General features: G+C 60.5%; 1 protein-coding gene across 6 annotated transcripts in view; it reads left to right on the top strand.

Annotated features, from left to right (window-relative positions):
- The window catches only part of CAPN5 (calpain 5), a 51005-nt gene that overhangs the window by 7742 nt on the left and 24929 nt on the right, over positions 1-18334 (top strand). For all 6 annotated transcript variants that reach the window (XM_011237778.3, XM_034666291.1, XM_034666292.1 and 3 more), the window contains 2 exons: positions 8591-8834; positions 15525-15656. In XM_011237778.3, the coding sequence (XP_011236080.1) occupies positions 8591-8834; positions 15525-15656 (376 nt within the window). The remainder of the gene's footprint in view (positions 1-8590; positions 8835-15524; positions 15657-18334) is intronic.

The following is an 18334-nucleotide window of genomic DNA, read 5'->3' as shown; positions in this document are numbered from 1 at the left end:
GTGGAGGGACCCAAGACCCAGTAAGGAACAGCTGTGGGGCAGAGGCCTCAGGACTCAGGCAGGACCACGCAGCCAGCCAGCCCAAAGCTGGCTTTCCCCTCACAGGCCCTGCTGGGGGTTCATCAGCGCCCCAGGACCACAGAGAGGCCCTGTGCCCCAAACGTGCCTGGCCCTGCTCTCTAGGCCCCCACGTCTGCAAGCTTTGGGCACCTTGGTTGGGTGTCTGTGTTCCAGAAGATCACTGCCGCTGGGTGGAGACTGGATTGGACACAGAAACGATACGGGGAAGGGGAGTGGAGAAGGAAGACAGGATTTCCCAGCCCTGGTGCCAGGCACCTGGCGTTGGCTGGAGTGACTCACTGGGGCTGGCCTCCTGGTGCTGCTGCTGGAGCCGGAGCATGACCCGGACCGTGAACTGGATCGTGAACCGGTGGCCCAGCTCTCCCTCCTCGCACGCTTTCCCGCCCCTACGCTGCCATGCTTTTCTTAGCACCCAGTACATGCAGGAGGCCAAAATACACCCACGGTAGCACAGACATACGCCTGGAGTTGGCTGGTGATATGGTGGGGGGTTGGGGGGGTGGGCAAGAGGAAAATGGGGGTGGGCGGTGGGAGAAAAGGGGAGGCATACATTGACAGAGCCAAAACCACGCAAACAAGCGGGCAGTCACCAAACTCTGGGGCTCTCCCTTTCCAGGGCCTTCCCTGGCATCTGGCCAGTCCCCACCTGGGCCGGGGCTTCAGCCCCTTTCCTCAGCATCCACCCCTCCGTCTCACCCCTCCACCCCTCCTTGGCTACCCTGTGCCCTCAGTAAGAGTTCAAGCCCGGCAGCCTGGCATCCCAGCCCGGAGAGCTGGTTCTGCCAGCTTTCCCCACCCCCCGCTCCACACCCGGGCCTTCTAGCTGTTCCTCCGTGCTCTCCTGCCTTCCTTCTGCCTGGAGTGGGTCCTCCCTGCCCTCTCCCTGCGGGTCTGGCCTAGCCTTCAAGCCCAGCTCTGGTGTCATCTTGAAGAGACACAACCGTTCTTCCTGTCCCTGTAAACCAGCCTGCAACATGCCTTCCTCCTGGGAGTGCTGACTGCTGGGTGTCTGGCTTCGTTCATGGTCTGTGTCATGTCTGTCTGTCTGCCGGGAGGCTCTGACCCTCCTTGTCAGCTCGGGGCCAGCCCAGAACGGGTGGCAGCACGGATCTGCACATTGGCATTGTCTGTGTCCCTGAATTAGGAGACACGGCTGCGCGGCCAGTCCTTGACCATGTGGCGAAGGGGAGGGGGCCCTGTTGCTTGGAGTGGGGTGCAGTGGGAGGCCAGGGAGGGGATATGGGGAGCTTTGGTTGCGGGGTTGTGGGTGTGGGGCATCACTGGGTCCTTCGGCTGGCATAGGAGGAAGGCCACTGTGCCGGGCTCGTGCTTCATGATGGGAGCCCACTGTGGCGTGTGGGGAACTGCAGCTCAGAGGAGGGACCCCCAGAAGCCCTTCCTGTGTCCTCCCTTTCACCCCCACAACTGGTTGCTCACCGGGGAGAGTTGTCTCCCTCTCATGCAGCTCTGGAAACTGCCTTCTCTCCATCTGCACGTGAATCTGTCATTTCAAGTCCTGTGGCCTGCCTTCTGGCTTTCCTGCTCTCGCCTTACACTTTGCTAGTTCATTCTTTGTGTGGCAGTCAGCTGGGTCTCAAGTCCCTGCTCAGCACCCTTCTCACTTCTCCGTCACCTCAGAAGGAGCCCGGTCCCTGGCGGGTGTTCCAGGACCCCTGCTGGGTTCCGGTGAGCCTCACCTGTGACCTCCTCCCCACCCCCACTGCCACTCTGGGTCAGCCCAGCTCCTTGCCCTGAGTACCATGCCTGCCTGGGGTCGAGAATGTCTCCTGGGGTCCCTGTCCCGCACCCCCTTCTCAGACAGAGACGGAACCCAGTAGGTGTGTGCCTGGGTTGGGCTGAGGGGTACCACCCTCGCCTTGTGGGACCCTCTTTTGGGTTGGAGCCCTCCTGGTGTCAAAACCACAGCGTTCTGAGAGAAGGGGGAGGAGGTCGCAGAAGGTCACACAGCCTGTGTTCCCCAAAGCCAGGCCGGGACCGGGGCTCCCTCCCTGTGCCCCAGCCTAGTCGTCCCACCCTGGGGACCAGGCAGGACCCTCCAGATACGGAGTGCCGGCTTGACCGGGGCCCAGAGCCGGCAGGGTCGGGCGCACTAGACTCGGCCGGCCTTACTTCCTGGGGCCGTTGCACTGGCTTTCTGCTGGACATTGTACGAAAGCGTGACCGCCCTGTGACACAGCGCGCAAATGACAGGCGCCAAGCCCTGGGAGCACAGCCCGGCGGCTGCCACCCGGCTCCAGGAGCAGTATCGCAGATCCCCAGAAGGCCCCTCAGCCCCTGGCAGTCTCTGCCGCCGAAGGTAGCCACTGTCCTGCCCTGTGTCCAGCCCCGATGGCTTTCGCTGCTGTTGTCTCCTGTCCGCGGGGCTACGGTGCTGCTTCTCTTGCTGATGGTTACGCAGTCAGCTCCCCCGTGTGCTGCGAACGGCGGTACTTTGCTCCTTGTCGTCGCAGGTCGTCGCAGGCTACTAGGCCATAGCGACACCGTCTTTATCTTGTCTTCTGTTGATGGACGTTGGGGTTTTTTCTGATTTTCAGCTGTAACAAGCACTCCTGTGACAAACGTTCTTGTCCATGAGTTGACGTGAAGATGTGCGTGCGTTTCTGCTCCGTGTGTACCTAGGAATGGAGCTGCTGGACGAGGCCTCTGTCCGGCTTTAGCAGGTGTGGCCAGATGCTTGTGCGAGTGGTGTTACCAGGGTCTACGTCCACCACCAGCATCCAGGAGTGGTGCGCACAGGTGTGTGTGTGTGTGTGTGTGTGTGTGGTTTTCGCTGTAGCCATTCCGGCAAGAGAGTGTAGCGGAATCTCCTCAGGGTTTTATTTTATTGTTTTTTTAAGTAGGCTCCCCGCCCATGCGGGGCTTGAACGCTCGGCCCTTTGAGTAAGAGTCCGGTGTGCTTACCCGCTGAGCCAGCCAGGCCCACAGCTCAAGGTGGTTTTCATTTGTATTTCTTTGACGACTTGACTCGTGAAGTCAAGGGTTTCTTCTTTATTGGCCATTTGGACACGCTTTTTTTCTCACGTGTTCTTCAAAAAGCTGTATCGTTTTCCCTTTTGGTGAGATTTGCAATCTATGTGGAACTGTTTTTTGTGTATAGTGGGAGGTAGGGGTCAAGATGAATCGTTTTCCATCTGGATAAACCAGTCGACCCAGCACCATTCATCGAAAAGACCATCCTTTGCCCAGTGCACTGTGGTGTCGCCTTTGTCATAAACCAGGTGTCCTACGTGTGGCCTTTTTCTGGACTTTCTAGTCTGTTCTGTCCTGTTCATTGGTCTGTTTGTCTCCCTTTGCCGGTACCACACTGTCTAAATTATTAGAAGTTTACCATGGGTCTTGTTAACTGCTAGTGTGAACCACCTCCCACCCCCGCCCCGCCACCTGCCCTCCAGGGCTCTGGGTACCACCCAGGCCCCACCTACACCACCTCGTACTTCATGGCTTTCTCTAAATCAACTTCCTTTTTCCTTAATATTTCTTAAAGGAGACTGGCGTCTAGTAAATGGAAAGTCAGTATTACTCTCCACAGGTACAAGGCCGCTGGTAGAATCTTAAAGTAAAAACAGCAGAAGAGGCCATTCACTTTCCGCCAGGCGCTGGTGTCTAGTGAGGCCTTCTTCTCCTGTCAGGCAGGTGGGCCGGGGGGTGGGGGGTGGGCAGGCATGAGGAGTTAAAGGCCTGCTAGACTGAACCAAGTCCCCCCTCAGACCGTCCTCGAGAGAGCCCCGGATGGGCATACTGACGTCTTGACTGCCTCGTCCGTGTTAATCCGGGGCCCTGCTTTGGGAAGCCCCAGTGTGAGAGGGAGTCTGGAAGCTTGGGATCCAGCCAGTAGGCTGCAGATTCGGACACTTTCCTCGATGCTCTCATCTATAAAACGGGACGAAGGCTCTCTCCTGTCCCTCCCTGGCTGTGCTGGCTGCAGCATCCAGGGAAGGCCCAGTGCCGTCAGCCCCCTCCTGCCGGTGGCTCAGTGTGACCCGCTGCAGGATGAGCCCTTCCCCCACCCCGTGCACAGCTGGGCGGTCCACACCTCCTCCCTCAGGCCCAGGAACAGCAGACTAGGCCGTGGCCTCCTGGAAGTGGGTGCACACCATTTCCAAGGTGAGGCCTGGGGCCGATGCTCCTTTCCTGCCCTGTCACCTGAGAAGCTACAGCCGGGTAGGACTGACCCGACAGCCGCTCAGAGGGGTTCACGACTTGCCCGAGGACACGCAGTGCTGAGTGGTGCAGTCAGGGCTGGATCTCGGGTCGGACTGACCTGCAGAAAACTGGGTGCTCTGAGCTCCCTGGTGAGCACCGTCAGGCCGTTGTTCTGCGCCCGGCCCGCCGCCCCCTGCTCAGTCCTCGGGCCCCACCGTGCCAGGCCGGGTCTGGTTACCATGCACTTTCCTGCCACTGAGACTTGGCCTGAGCTCTTCCCTCTGTCTGGAATGGCCTTTCTGTCCTAAAGAAGGGCTTCTGGGACCAGGCCTTTATGGAGGCCTCCTTGCTTCCTTGCCGGAATCTCTGAATGACGTGTTCCATACTGCCTTGTCTTTTGGCCACCCTAGACCGTGAAGTTCCTTGGGGACGGGAACCCTGAATTGTTGTTGCCCTCCTGGCAGGGGTCTGGAAACGTGGTCAGTGTACCCCAGACGCCAGCACCGACCTCCCTCAGGGGCACAGTGCATTCCGTGCGGCGGCGTCTCCTTTGATCCTCTCAGAGACCCTGGTTCGTTAGCTGTTCCTTCCAGACAAGGACCACGCTGACCAGAGAGGTGATGGGGCCTGTCCAGGGTCACACAGCGTCGGAGGACATTGGGAACTAAAGCTAACGCTCCATCAAGTGCCGGAAAAGGGCTGTCGGCCGTGATGCCCCCGGGGACTGCAGGGGTGTGGGCACCAGCTGGCACCCAGCCAGCGGATGTGGGCGGGAGGGGGGAGAGGGAGAGGCCTGGAGGCCTGGCCCAGCGGGAAGGGGCAGGCCCTGCCTTCAGGAGCCCTGAGCACTGGTGCGGCTCTCACTCAGAAAGCTGACCCCTTTGGTGGTCCCTGCCGCTCTTTGGCCTGTTTTTCCCGTCCAGGGAGGGATTCCTACTTTGCCTATGTTGGCTCTTTCCACACAGATTTACTTCATCCGCCCTCCAGTGTTGGATCCTGGGGGTACAGAGAGGAGCCAGGGCGTGGGCCCTGCCCTGCAGGGGCCTGGGCTGGGCTGGGGGGATGAAGGAGTCCTGTGCAGGTGGGGTACGATGTAATGGGTGTTATCACAGGGGTTCCAGGACTGTGGAGGGGACGGGTAGGGGTGAGGTCCTTGGGCTGAGCTGTGAAGAGTGAGCAGGAGTTCTCCCAGGATGCACGTGTGGAAGGAACAGTGTGTGCGGAGGCCCTGTGTACCCAGCTTTCGGGAGCTGCCAGGGGTTTTTAGTGCTGGAACTTGGCGTGGAGGATGAATGGTAGGGGTGGGGTGAGCTCTGCAGGGGCAGAGGGAAGAGGGCGGGCTGAAGGCAGCTGGGAAGCCAGACTCTCCCATGAATGCCGGCTCACACACAGTGTGAAGATGTTCAGAAACGGGAAACACCATGCTCCCAGCTCAGGCCCAGAGAGAAGAGCCCCCGGATTTGGAAGCCGGCTCTCCTGACTCTTGGCTTATCCACGGCCTTCAGTGGTGATGCCTGCAGCTACGGAGAGAGGGCAAAGCTCAGAGGCTCTTGACTGTGTGGCCCCATGGAGTTGTTGACCCAGTGGGTGGAGTGGGAGGTGACCTCGGGGCCCTCGGAAGGTGCGGGAGGACAGTCCCTGTTAAGTGCCATGCGTGCGAAGGCTGGGGCCAGAAGAGCCTGGCGTCAGTAGGCCAGGGGCAGCCTCACTGACAGGGGTGTAGCTGGAGAGATGGCCATGCTGGGCCATCTTCAGCCAGGCCTGGTCCCCGTTCTCCTGGCCTGGGCCCAGCCAAGCTTTCTTCTCTGCCCCCACCTCCCTCCTGTCGACCTCTGGGGAGCATGCACCGGGGTGTGGCCTGGAGGGCCACCAGAATCCTCATTCCCCATTGGCCTGGCTGTGCAACCTCGGCCAGCTTGCTCCCCCTCCCTGGGCCCTCTGGGCTCTGAACATGGAATTGCTAGGCTGATTTCTGGTATCCTGCTTTCAGCCTCTTTGATCTCATTCTTGCAGCTTTAATTGCTTCCGGCCTACCGGAAACTGGGGTGCTGCTGATGGCTCTCCTGGGTGGCTGTGGGCCAGAAGCCCAGGGGTGGGCTCTCCAGGCTCCCCTCTTCTCTTTCCCTCAGGCCTCCAAGGCTGGGAGGATGGGTGAGAGGGGGCAGGGTTCTGGGCCTTCCTGGCAGAGGGATGCCCAGAGACGTTAAGTGATCGGCCTGAGGTCACACAGCTGCGGTGCAGGCCCTGTATGGAAGCAGACATGTGTCCTCGGCAGGCAGGGACCGAGAGCCCTCTGCGCTCCCTGCCATCCATCCGGATTCCACACTTACGGTCCACCTCACCTCCCGCCCTTCCTGCTTCTCCCTTCCCTATCAAATCCCTCATTTTTCCCTTCCCGTGAGGCTGGCTCAGTCAGCGTGTGTGGTGTTAGCCCTTTCTCTACGCCACGGGGTCACCGGGCCAAGGTGGAGGCATCAAGGGATGTGGGTTCAAGTCCAGACCCTGCCATGGGACGTGGGCAAGTCTCCTCCTTTCACTGAGCCTCAATTTTCTTTTCCAAAAAATGGAAACAATGAAAGACTTGCCCAGCGCTGTTTGCAAATACCGCACACAGCCCTCTTGCCAGCTCGTTTGCAGATGGCAGGTGCCAGAGGGGTGGAATTTCCCTCTTGGTGATGAGAGGTGGCTTGTCTCCTCTTCTTGTTCCCCTCCCTCTGGCCTGCTAAGCAGTGTTCTCAGCCCTTGGTAAATTATCACGGCATCTTCCAGTTATTAAAGCAACATTGTTCCCATTGTGGAGCTGAGAAAATGGGAACTCAGAGAGGTTGAGTGACTTGTTCAAGGCCACACAGCAGATGACAGGTGCACTTGGGACTGGCACCCACATCAGTCTTGCTCTCAAACTTGTGTTCACCCCAGAAGTCAGCATACCTTGCCTTGGTTTCCCTCAGCAGGGCTGGGAAGCCAGGGCCCGTGCCCCGGTGGGGTTGCAGTGTTGCCCTGGGAGGGCCTCAGGACCAGCAGACCTAGGGAGTGCGGAGCTCTGCCAGCCGCCCAGATGGAGTCTGAGATACGGGGGCTGTCGGTCAGATGGCTGGCTGGCTGGCTGAGCATGAGTCAGGGCATCTCATGGGTCAGGCCGGCCACTGCTCCCCACCCTGCGCCCTCCTCCCAAGGCCTTCCCTGGCCATGTCCAGCGCGTGTCCCTTGTGTTTGGTTAGCACATGGCCCAAGCCCGAGGGGGCTGCAGGGAGGATGCTGACAGGAACAGCCTCCTTCCGTGGTGGGCTCTGTGCAGGGGCTGCATGTGCGCGGGGACAAACCAAGTGGACCCTGCCCCTGGGGCTTCTGGTCTAATCGGTGCTTACGGTCCCGCTTCCTGGGATGGGACTCCAGGGGAGGTGTGGAGGCAGATGAGTTCAGTTGGGGAGTGGTGTGTGTGGGTGCCTGGGGCCCTCGTAGGGGTGGGTGGGTTGGAGGCCCAGATGAGAGGTCCAAGCTGAATACAGCGAGACAGGGGTCATCAGGCAGGAGAGGTGAGCAGAACACGGCTTGGTGCTGGCAGCCCGAGACGGAGAGGGAGGTCAGGGATGGGGGAGGGGTCAACCAGTGCCCCCGCCCCTGGGGCCCCGGATGAGATTGTTCAGGAGTGAGACACGGTGAAGCCTGGGAAGCCGTCAGGGAGAGTCTGGCCTAGGAGACTGGGAGGCCGTGGAATGAGGGATGGGGGGGCCTCAGGGGAGGTTACGTCACTAGGATTAAGCCATGAGGAGATGTTTATTCCAGAAGTACAGTGAAGAAGGCAGTGCTGGAGGGCGGGGCCGGGGAGTGAATGTGAACGATGGCCAGAGGGGGGATGCCCTCCACGGGGCAGATACAGGCCTTTAGATTAAGTGGGGAGGGTCCAGAGGCGGGGAGCTTGGAGGCAGAGCCCCTGCTCTCCTGTGCCTGTTGAGTTGGCCAGGAGACTGGCTCAGCCCTAGGAGGTCTAGGGAGGGCTGGTGACAAGGGCAGGAGCGGGCGGGTGCGGCCGGGCAGCCCTGAGCACCTTGTGGTTGAGCCCCTGGCCTGTGAGCCTGCAGGCTGGCGTGGCCTCCAGGCATCAGAAATGAGAGCATTCAGGACAGGGAGTCAGGTCGCATGGTTCCTGTCCCTGCCGTGCACGTACAGCTGCACCTGTCCCCGCCTCTGAGCCTCGGCTCCCGGCCTGTGCGACAGGGATGAGGGTGCTCGCTTCACGGGGCTGCAGGGCGGGGGGCACCCAAGGCTCCCCCGACTCCGCGGGCCGAAGGTCCTCCCGTCTTCCTCAGTAAGTGATGATCTTCTCACCTTCCTGTCATCCCAGGTATCCCCGGAGCCACCCGCGTCCCCACCTCGCTGCCTGCTGCCTTGTCTCAGCCTCCCCTGCTGGGCCAGCCGCCACCATGTTCTCGTGTGTGAAGCCCTACGAGGACCAGAACTACTCTGCCCTGAAGCGGGCCTGTCAGCGGAGGAAGGTGCTCTTCGAGGACCCCAACTTCCCGGCCACCGATGACTCGCTGTACTACAAGGGCACCCCAGGCCCCACGGTCAGGTGGAAGCGGCCCAAGGTCAGTGTCTGGTCCCAGCTGGAGCTGAGGCCAGCAGGCCCAGACCCACCCAGTTGCAAGGGACAGGGGCCGTGGCTGGTCACCCGGAGGCCATGGGTGGCTGAGAAAGCCGAGGGCCCTCTTGCTGTGGGGTTTAGCCCGGATAGGGAGCCCGGGAATCGCCCTCATCCTGGGGCTACCGCTGCCCCGCCAGGGCCTCGCCCCCTCTCTGGGCTTCAACTTCCTCGCAGGGAAAATGGGGCCCTCTGCCCTGCCACCCAAAATAAAACCCGGGGTGGTTTGGGGTTTTTTACTCTAGTAAAACACAGAGTGACATTCAAGTGTAAGCTCTTTGTTGATTGTCATCATAATGATTTTGAAATGGTCGTTCCCTGCAAGTGGAAAGTATTTACGATGATAGTAATCGATACTGACAACAGCGGTAAGAAGTCCCGGTGCTTCTAGGGTTGTGGGGAGTGTGCGGAGAGATGAATGAGTGTGGCACGGCACCTGGAGCCCAGTATGGGCAGCGGCACCAGGACTTGAGGGCGGTGACTCCGTGGCATCTGGCTGGCTGCTCCCCATCCCGGCCTTGGCCCCCGAGGCTAGAATGTGTTGAACATATGACGTGATTCCATCCTCTTTAACCCCTTTTCCCGCGTGTGAGTGTGGGTGCTCCTGGGACGCGGGTGACGGGGCGGCTGCTGGCGCGGGGTTGGTCACACGGGAGGGCTGTCGGTGCAGGGAGCTGTGCTGTGCCCTGTGCCCCCAGTCAGAGGAGGCATCTCAGGGTTGAAGGGGGAGAGGCACCGTCTGGAAAAGGTGGGAGACTTGAAACCCTCAGGCTTATTTGGGACATGGCTGGAACATAGGGGAAGAGGGAGCCTGGGTCCTGGGGTCCGTGGGGCTGGTGTGTCCTGGGGCAGCGGGAGCCTGGGAGGGTGGTGGGGCGAGGCTTTCAGCAGGTGTGAAGGGGCAGATTTGCATTTTACGAAGTTCCCTCCGACCTCCTAGACGTTTTGGGAAAATGGAATTCAGTTTTCGTGTTCCTCTCCTAGGCTGTGGTCTCAAGTCCCTTCCAACTCAAAAAATCCTGTGTATTTTCTTGGACTGGGGTACTTGAGAGGTAGGGGAACTGAGGCCAAGGGGGGAAAGCACATGCCCTGATTACCCAGGGAGCTGGTAACTAAGCCAGGCGGGGACCCAGGCGTCCTGCCTGCCCTGGCCCTCTGCCCGACTCTGTTCTCTGAACTCCCAGGAGCCTCCTGGCCTGGCCACAAGATTCCTGCCTCTCAGGCCCCCTACCCCCACGCCTACCTCTCTCTCCTTTGTTTGGTGGGTGGGGAAGGAGGCCAGCCTCAAAGGGCCTTTGTGAGGCCTTGGTTGGTTGTGTGTGTGTGTGTGTGTGGCGGGGAGACACTTGAACTCTCTGCCTTCCTATCGCTCCACCCCCTTGCTGCCCTCGTCTTGCCCTCTGGCCAGCATGCAGGCATTTCAGGTCCGTGGCTCTGGAAGGAGGCTGGCGAGGTGTGGCTGGGGAAGGGTGGGCTTGGTATAGTGAGAGGAGGAAATGCCAGCCTGCCTGGGCTCAGCATCCCCTGCTGTGTGATCCTGGTGGAGTCACCTGCCCTCTCTGGGCCCCTGTTCCTGCCAGTTTGGGAGTCCTGCCATGCTGCCCCCTCCTTCACTGCCCCCCTCCCTGGGCGTGGTGTCTGGTCCTTTCTCATCACTGGCAGACAAAGGAGCAGAGCTTCCCTGCCCTGCCTGTGGAGGCTGGTGACAGGCGGCTTGTGATGGTTGGTGTTGACAGGGAGACATCTGAGTGCAGCCCGCGGGTGGTGGTGGGATCGGTTCTGGGTTCGGGAGGCAGAGTTCAAGGCCAGGCTCAGCTGAGCGGGGTGGACCAGGGTGTGATGGATGGTGGGTGTGTGAGCAGCGCCTGCTGGCTGGTGTGGGGCTCGTGTACTGGACAGGCCCTCACCCCACGGTCAGGATGGCTGGTTGGTGGAGCAGGAAGTCGGCCGGCTTGCCTCAGGCGGGTGGGCGAGGCCAGCCCAGTGGGGTGACCATTAACTCCCAGCTGCTTGGTCCTTGACCAGTGAGATGGAACTTTGTCCCGAGGCAGCTGCGTTTCTATGCAGTCCTACTTCCTGGGGCTTGTGACCTGACTTTATAAATAGAGCAAAAAGCTCTTTCTGGACAGCCCCTGGGAAGGCCTTCTTCACTCCCATCCCACCTTCAGCCCTTCTCTTTAAGTTGGCCAGTATCACGGTCTCTCTGTCCTTGAGGATCCCTCAGTCAGCCTCCCTCCCTGCTGGCTTTCCCTGTGCTTTCTCCCAAAATGGAATGAGAAGGCTGGTTTTTGAGCCAGATGGACTTGGCCCCAGGAGGGTCACGGGAGGTGTGACCTTGAACAAGCCACTTCCCCTCCCTTGACCCCAGTTGCCGATCATGGTTTCTGGAGGTTGAAATGACTGGAGGTATCTGTGGTGTTATGTATGGGAGGCAGATGACAAACCGGCTCCCTCTCTCGCCCACCCGATCCTTGCTAATCCTGTGTTGGGGATCCAGAGCTGGCCCTGCCTCAAAGACCCATCTCCTGTGGACTCTGCAGGTGGGGCCAGGCCTCTTTCCACCTCATTCCCCACCCAGGGCACCTGCTGCAGGCCCACACCCTCCTCCTTCCTCTGGTTTCATTGTTTCTTTGTTCCTTCTAGTTTGGTAAACGCCCTCTGGCCTCCCCCACAGGCCTGGCCAGGGAGATAAGAGACTGAGACTGACAACGAGGGCTGTGACTCAGGGGGATCCCTGAGGGTGTGGATGTTTGAGGGGCTTCCTCCTCTCAGGCCCAGGCCTTTGTAGGGGTCCCTTTTCATCTGTGTGGGGACAGAGTACCCCCTGTCCCATCTAGGACTCTGCCTCTCCCCATGTCTGAAAGTAAGTTTGCAGGTCCTGGAACCAAGTAGTGGTTCTTCAAACAGACGTCAGTTTTAGGACCCCCTCCCCCGCGGGAATTCTCCCCTGGTGGCCTGGTGGTCCCCAGCCCCAATCCTGGGCTCACGTTCCTCACACCAGCACCTGGAGAAGAGCCCACTCTTTGGCTGTGCTGGAATGTAGGCCCCTTTATGCCACGAAACAGATAGTTTCACCAGGGCCAGCCACCTGGGCCTCTGCCCTGCTCAGGAACGATTCCCTTCTGGGCACATGCTCCCGGGGCCTTGCAGGATGGGATTGCTGGGGGGGCGGGGCGGGGAGGACGGGATGGCTATGACTCCTGAGAACCTGCCCTTTTTTCCTGTCCCAGGCACAGGGACTGCTTTCTTCCTGGGCCTTCCTGTCCCCGGTTGTGTGGTCCATTCCTGCTGGGATCTTAGATGGCAGGAGGGCGGTGACGGATCCGTAGGGCGGGAGAGGAGGGCAGCCCCGGTCCGCTGTCTTGCTGCATGCCTGTTTGCACACCGGGCCTGCAAACCTGAAATTCTTGTTGTGCCCAGAGGGAGATGGTTCTGGGCTAATGCCCTGTGTTCGGTGGAGCTGGTCTGACAGGCTGAGAGGCCAAGAGGTGAGCGGTGACTGCGGGTGTAGAAGGCCGTGCCCCAGAGAGAGGCCCGTGGGGCAGAAGAGCTGTCAGCTCCCAGCCCTGGGGGATGGCTTGGTCCGGGGCTCCCCGCAGATGCCTGTCCAGCCCCATCCTGTGTGCCGCTTTGCCCTCCCTTGCTCCTGGGATCGCTCTGCAGCCCTAGCAGAACGTGCCGGGCCCTGCTCCTGACCCTGGTAGTGGGCAGAGCTGGCCTGGGCCCTGTCCTGGAGTTGGCAGGCTGGTGGGGGTGACCCAGAGTGTGGGCAGTGATGGAAGGGAGCACAGGTGGCCAGGAGCCCAGGGGAGCATGGTGTCGGTACTGTGGCTGGATCGTATCTTGGGGTGAATTTGGAGTCCTCATTTCTTTCTGGAGACCTCCCTACCCACCGGCCCTCTCTGTCGGTGTCACTGTCTCCAGACAGCCTCCTCTGATCTCTCCCCGGCTTCCTGCTATCATAGCTGTGCTCACCCAGAGGGTCAGAGTCAGCCCCTTCATCCTCAAGGGCCGAGCCCTGCGGCTGGGAACTTCCCCGACTAGCTTTGTGCTCTGTGCCTACTCGATAGCCCAGGAGAGATGGAAGGACAAACCTAGGTCTTGACATCCTGGCCCTGAGGGTAGGTGAGGGTCTGGGCTGCCCCCGACCCCTCAGTCTCATTGCTGCATAGCGAGCACCTCTAAGCTGGGCTGAGGACAGGTGCGGGGGGAGGGGGGAAGAAGGGTGGCTTTGTCTCTCATCAGTCCTAGCCCCACAGAGGCTGTGGAGCTGACTGCCTGAATTTGAATCTCACTTCACCTCTTCCTCTGTGGCCCTGGGCAAATTACTTAACCTCTCTGTGCCTTGGTTTCCTCATCTGTGAAGTGGGGAGGCCAGGAGTACCCACCTCACACGGTGGTCTTGCACAGAGCTGGGCACACAGCAGGTGCCCACTTATTGTGAGCTGTTTGTGTGATCGTTCCATTGAGGGTGTCCCCGGGTGGCTGCTGGACTCTGGGGCAGGCCCAGGTACCACCGACCTCAGCTTGCGCTGGCAAACCTCGTCTCTGCTGGCGGGGGGAAGACGCCCCAGACCACCACCTCCCCTCTGCCCCCTGCCTGGCTGGCCGCACCTGCTTCCTACAGCGGCTCAGGGCAGTGCCGAGCCTGGGAGCTGGGACTCCCGTACAGTCAGTCTCCGGGGGCCGGAGCAGTGCCTGGTGCCAGAGCACTGTTCTGGGTGGCGGGGCCAGGCTGCGATGGTCGGACCTGTCCCACAGGTCTGCCCTGGGCGTCCCTGCTCAGCCCTAGTCAGGGAGCCCGGCAGACCTGGGTTCTGTCCCGTTGGCCCACTTACTGCCATGTGACCTTGGGTGGCACTGCCTCCTTCTGGGCCTCAGCATCCTCCTCTGTGGACCACCGGGCACTCATGTCTCTCGAGCGCCTTGGCCGGGAGGATCTGAAGGGGAGAGGTACTAGGAGGTCACCTCTGCAGACCGTGGTGATGCCAGGCCGTGGCGGCCTCTCCTCCCATGATGGGGACGTGGTGGCTCCCTCCAGCTATGAAGCACCCCCCACGCCCACCCTGCCTGCCCTTCCAGGGGGCGGATGCTAAGTCCTGGCTCCCTCTGGCCCCAGTGCTGGTCTGTGTGTGGCCCCGGCCTGGGAGAGAAGATAAGAAGCGCAGCAGGGAGGGAGGCGGACTTCTTCCTGCCCTGCTTCCTGATAGCACGGTCTCCGTGTTTCCGGCCTCCGTGTTTCCAGCATCGCTAGGTTCCCATGACCTGGGGCAATATTCCTCAGACCTGTGGCATGCCACACAGTCTATACTTGCGGTTGGCTCTGGGTCACACCGAAGCCCCATCGGGAGCTGTTCACACCCTCAAGGGGTTTGGGGCCTTCCATCTGTCCCTCCAAAACACTGGTTTTCCCAGGCCGAGGTGGCAGCAGGAGTCCCAGATGCCTTACTGAGAGCCCGTAGCCCTTTGCCCCGTTTTCCCTGCGGGGTGCCCTGCTTCCATAATCTGTGGGGTCCCTACACAGCCCTGCAGGGGTAACGATCTGCCTCCTTTGCACAGGTGAGGAAACGGAGGCTGAGAGAGCTTGAGCCACTAGCCCAAAGTTGCAGCGCCAGGAAATGGGTCTTCTTGACTCTGCTAGGCTGCCGGTGGTGGGACCTCAGTGGCTCTTGGTGGTGCAAGCTGCCAATGTGCAGGCCCGGCTGTGTGGGGGCGTGTCGTTCCCCCTCGCCGGGCCTCGGGCTGCCCATCTGTGCCGTGGGCACAGTGCCCGCCTCTCAGGATCACCGTGAGGGTAGGTCACGGCGCCAGCAGGAGGCCTGGCACGTGGAAGGCCTGTCTCAGTGTTCACCACCTCCCACCCCGGGGAGCGCTCCCTCCCGGCAGCTCTTGGAGTGAAGGTGCTTTGGGACACAGGTGCGCACCTGCACGCCCCAAGCAGAGACTGGACCGGGAAGGGGGAAGGGACCTGCCTTCATGGCCAGCCCTGTCCCCACCTGGCCCATCGGGCCCACACTGGCCACACAAAAGGCCGTCCAGGAGCTCTGCTCGACGTTGCTTGCTGTGCGTCCTTGAAAGGCACTGCCCTTCTCTGAACCTTCATTCCTTGTCCATAAACTGGAAGCCCACACTCCTCAGGTGGGTTGAGGGGCCAGTGAGACAGCCTAGGGATGTGCTGGCACGGGGCCTGGCGTGGTCAGCTCCCTGCTTCTCCCCCGCCCTTGCCACTCATTCGTTCCCTGGGCATTTGCTGTGTGTTTCTGCTCTGGGCCCCCACCGCCTTTGTGCCTGGGGGCGCCTGAGGGTGGGCTGGTGTGGCCACTGCAGGGCTGCTGCTGCTGGGGGAGGACGGGAACTGACCCTTTACTGGTCACAGAAGGCCACAGAGAGCCAGAGGAAGGGGGTGCCCCGAGGCCAGTCCCCCTCAGCCCTTCCACAGCATCTGTTCACCGTCAAACCTCTGGCCCTGAAGGGCAGACTTCTTCAGCCAGGGGAAGGGAGAAGGGCATTTCAGGCGGCACCCAGGGGGAGCTGAAGTTGGAGAAACTGGTCAGCCACACAGGGGGCCCCCAGTCTGCCAGGGGAGGCGGGTGAGTCTCCACGCTGACGGTGACGTCCCCTCTTGGCTTCTCCACAGGACATATGTGAGGACCCCCGCCTCTTTGTGGATGGCATCAGCTCCCACGACCTGCACCAGGGCCAAGTGGGCAACTGCTGGTTTGTGGCGGCCTGCTCGTCGCTCGCCTCCCGGGAGTCCCTGTGGCAAAAGGTGAGGCCTGGGGGGGAGGGCCCCCGACAGCGGAGGTGCAGCCAGAACTTGCAGTTGTGACTTTGTGAACACCTGTGCAGGGGTGGGGTGGGGGGACCCCAGGGCTCCCAGCACTGGCCGAGCAGCAGAATCGCTTTCCCCTCACCTGCCAGCTTAGGCTCTCCAGGACTGGGTGCTGGGAATCTGTGTAGCTCCCAAGGGGATTTTGATGTGTCCCCACCTGAATCTTGGGGGCCCACAGTGTCCCTGGAGGCACCTGGCAGGATACACACCTGTGAAACATGGAAGACACCACTAATTGGGGCTAAGGAAGCTCCTGCCAGTACCTGCTGTATAGACTTAGCCAGTCCTTGTCCTTACCTTGGCCTCAGTTTTCTCACTTGCTCAGCGGGAGTAGTCCAGCTGGTTTTGTTTCATGATTCGTGGTTCCAAGTGCTGACGTCCTAGACCAGCGCCAAGGCCTTAGGTTGGAAAGAACTGACTCTGGTTGTGACACTTCGCCCTCTTGTGGCAGCACTCGGCACTGCAGCCCTTTCATCCCTCGGAGAGCTCCCTTCTTGGGGAGGCAGGGAGGCTGGAGTAGAGGCTGGACTGCTGGTCTCTGTAGGCTAATCCATCAGGACTGTATGCTGGGGTCCTGTGCCAGCAGATACCAGTCATTGCCCCCTGCTCATCCCTGCCCTTCCTGCCCTTCTTATGAGGAGCTAATAGCAGGGCTTACAAGCTCTGGGCATCTCAGCCTTACGGCTTAGGTTGAAGCCCCTGCCTCACCATTTGGTAGTTTTATTATTAGCTGCGGTTACTCATCTGAAAAACCAGGATATGAGGGTAGCTCCCTCTCAGGGAGTTTGTTAGGGTAAAATGAGACACTGTTCTCAAAGGGCCTGTGCAGTACAGTGCTCAGTGAATGGTGGCCACGTTACCCGTGCTATGATAATTAATATTCATAGAACATAATGGGTATTCCCAGGCAAGCAGGGAGCCTCCCTCAGCCATCAGAGGGAGCTGTGCCCTTAGCCAGGGCTGGGACTGTGTTAGGTGCCCTACTCTCATGTCTTCTGAATGGGGGTATGACCTTTCAAAGTCACCCCAGGGTGGGTATCCCTGGGGTCTGGCTCGGTCCTGTGGGGACACAGGTGCTGGAGGGCCCTCAGCAAAGGTCACTGCTGCAGCCTGTGGACGGGTAAGAGGTCCAAGCTGGAAGGGCCTCAGAGAGCCACATGTGGGATCATTTCACTCATGGGCCTCAAGGACCAGACAGGCTTGGGGCCCAGTGCTATTCTCTGGATGTAGGGCTATCCTCGCCCCCATGTCTCCAGGCTCCAGGCCCCTTCTCTGAGCCCAGAACAAGGTCCCCCAGCCTCTGAGCCCATCAGCAGCTAAGTCAGGGCTCAGTCTGGGGCTGACGGTGGCACTCGGGAATCCTGTGGGGCTGGCCGTATACTTCCCATCCTGCCCTATAATCCCCTGTTTACCTGTGGTTTCTCTTCTTGAGGTGAGCTCCCCGTGGCCCCAACTAAGTCTTCCCACTAAGCCCAGCAGGACCCTGGCCCAAAGAAGGCTCAAGAAAGTTTTGAGAACAGAGCCTCTCCCCAGATTGTTGGACCAAGCTGCTGGCCAGCAGCCCCTGGCCAGCCCTCCTACCCGACGCCTCCTGGGGCCTTCAGTCAGGCCAGAGCCTGGCCCACCGTGTCCCCTCCTGGGGAAGGGGCTCTCTTGTCATTCATAGGGAGGAGAGGCTGCTGTGTGTCCTGTACTGGGCCTGGCCTTCGGCAGTGCTCCGGTGCCCCACCTAGTGAGTGGAAGAAGGCGCCCAGGACCCACGGGCAGGAGGACTGGCAGGTCTGTGCTTATTTGTCTCTGGGCTGAAGGTTCTGCCTGCAGGGTGACAGGGTGCCTGGCCTGGCTGGTCTGGAGGCTTCCAGGGCCGGGAGCTTGGGTCCCCAGGAGGCTGGAGCAGAGCAAGGTGCTCTTGGCTAATTGCACTCTGCCTCCTGGTGCTGCTGTGGTGACAGCTCCTGGGTCCTAGAAGGAGGTAGGGGGCCTTGGGGAGCTTATTACTGTGCCTTACCTCCCCTCCTGTCCCTGCTGACTGGGCCCTGTTTGTTGTCACCCCTCGCTTTAGGGCCTGTTGCCCTGCAGGGCCTCCCCTGCCCCATCCTGTTTTCTCCATGGAACAGGGGTGCTCAGCCTGAGCTGCTCCCCCACCCACCTCACTCCGGGTATGCTGAACCTCGGGATGCTGGTGCACCATGCCCTCAACGCACCGTACCCCCTCCTCCAGGAAGCCACCGCTTTACCTCTAGTTCTTGATGCAGCCTTGGGCCGATGGGCACAGGATTTGAAACCACCCAGACCTGGGCAGGAGGCTGGCTGGGTCCCTTGTTGTTGTGTGACCCTGGGCAGGTCACGTTCCTTCTCCGGGCCTTAGTGGAAACCTGACCTTTCTTGTCCCCAGAGTTGTAGGAAGATGAACGGAGCCTGTGCTGGGCGAGGGCAAGCCTGTGGCATTACTGGCAATATACTCGTGTTAAATCCCCCTCCCTCCCCACCTCTGGGTTCCCCATCTGTCACCCTGTTTTACAGAACAACTCTTGGCAGTGGGCCTCCCCCTCCTATAGGATCCCTGGTGGGGGCATTATGGTCTCCTCACCTCGACTGTCCATTCTCTGAGGGTG

This window comes from Ailuropoda melanoleuca, chromosome 8 (genome assembly GCF_002007445.2).
Source record: "Ailuropoda melanoleuca isolate Jingjing chromosome 8, ASM200744v2, whole genome shotgun sequence".
Classification (NCBI taxonomy): Eukaryota; Metazoa; Chordata; class Mammalia; order Carnivora; family Ursidae; genus Ailuropoda; species Ailuropoda melanoleuca.
Note: the sequence above shows the minus strand (reverse complement) of the source record. Positions and strands in the feature narration are given on the sequence as shown.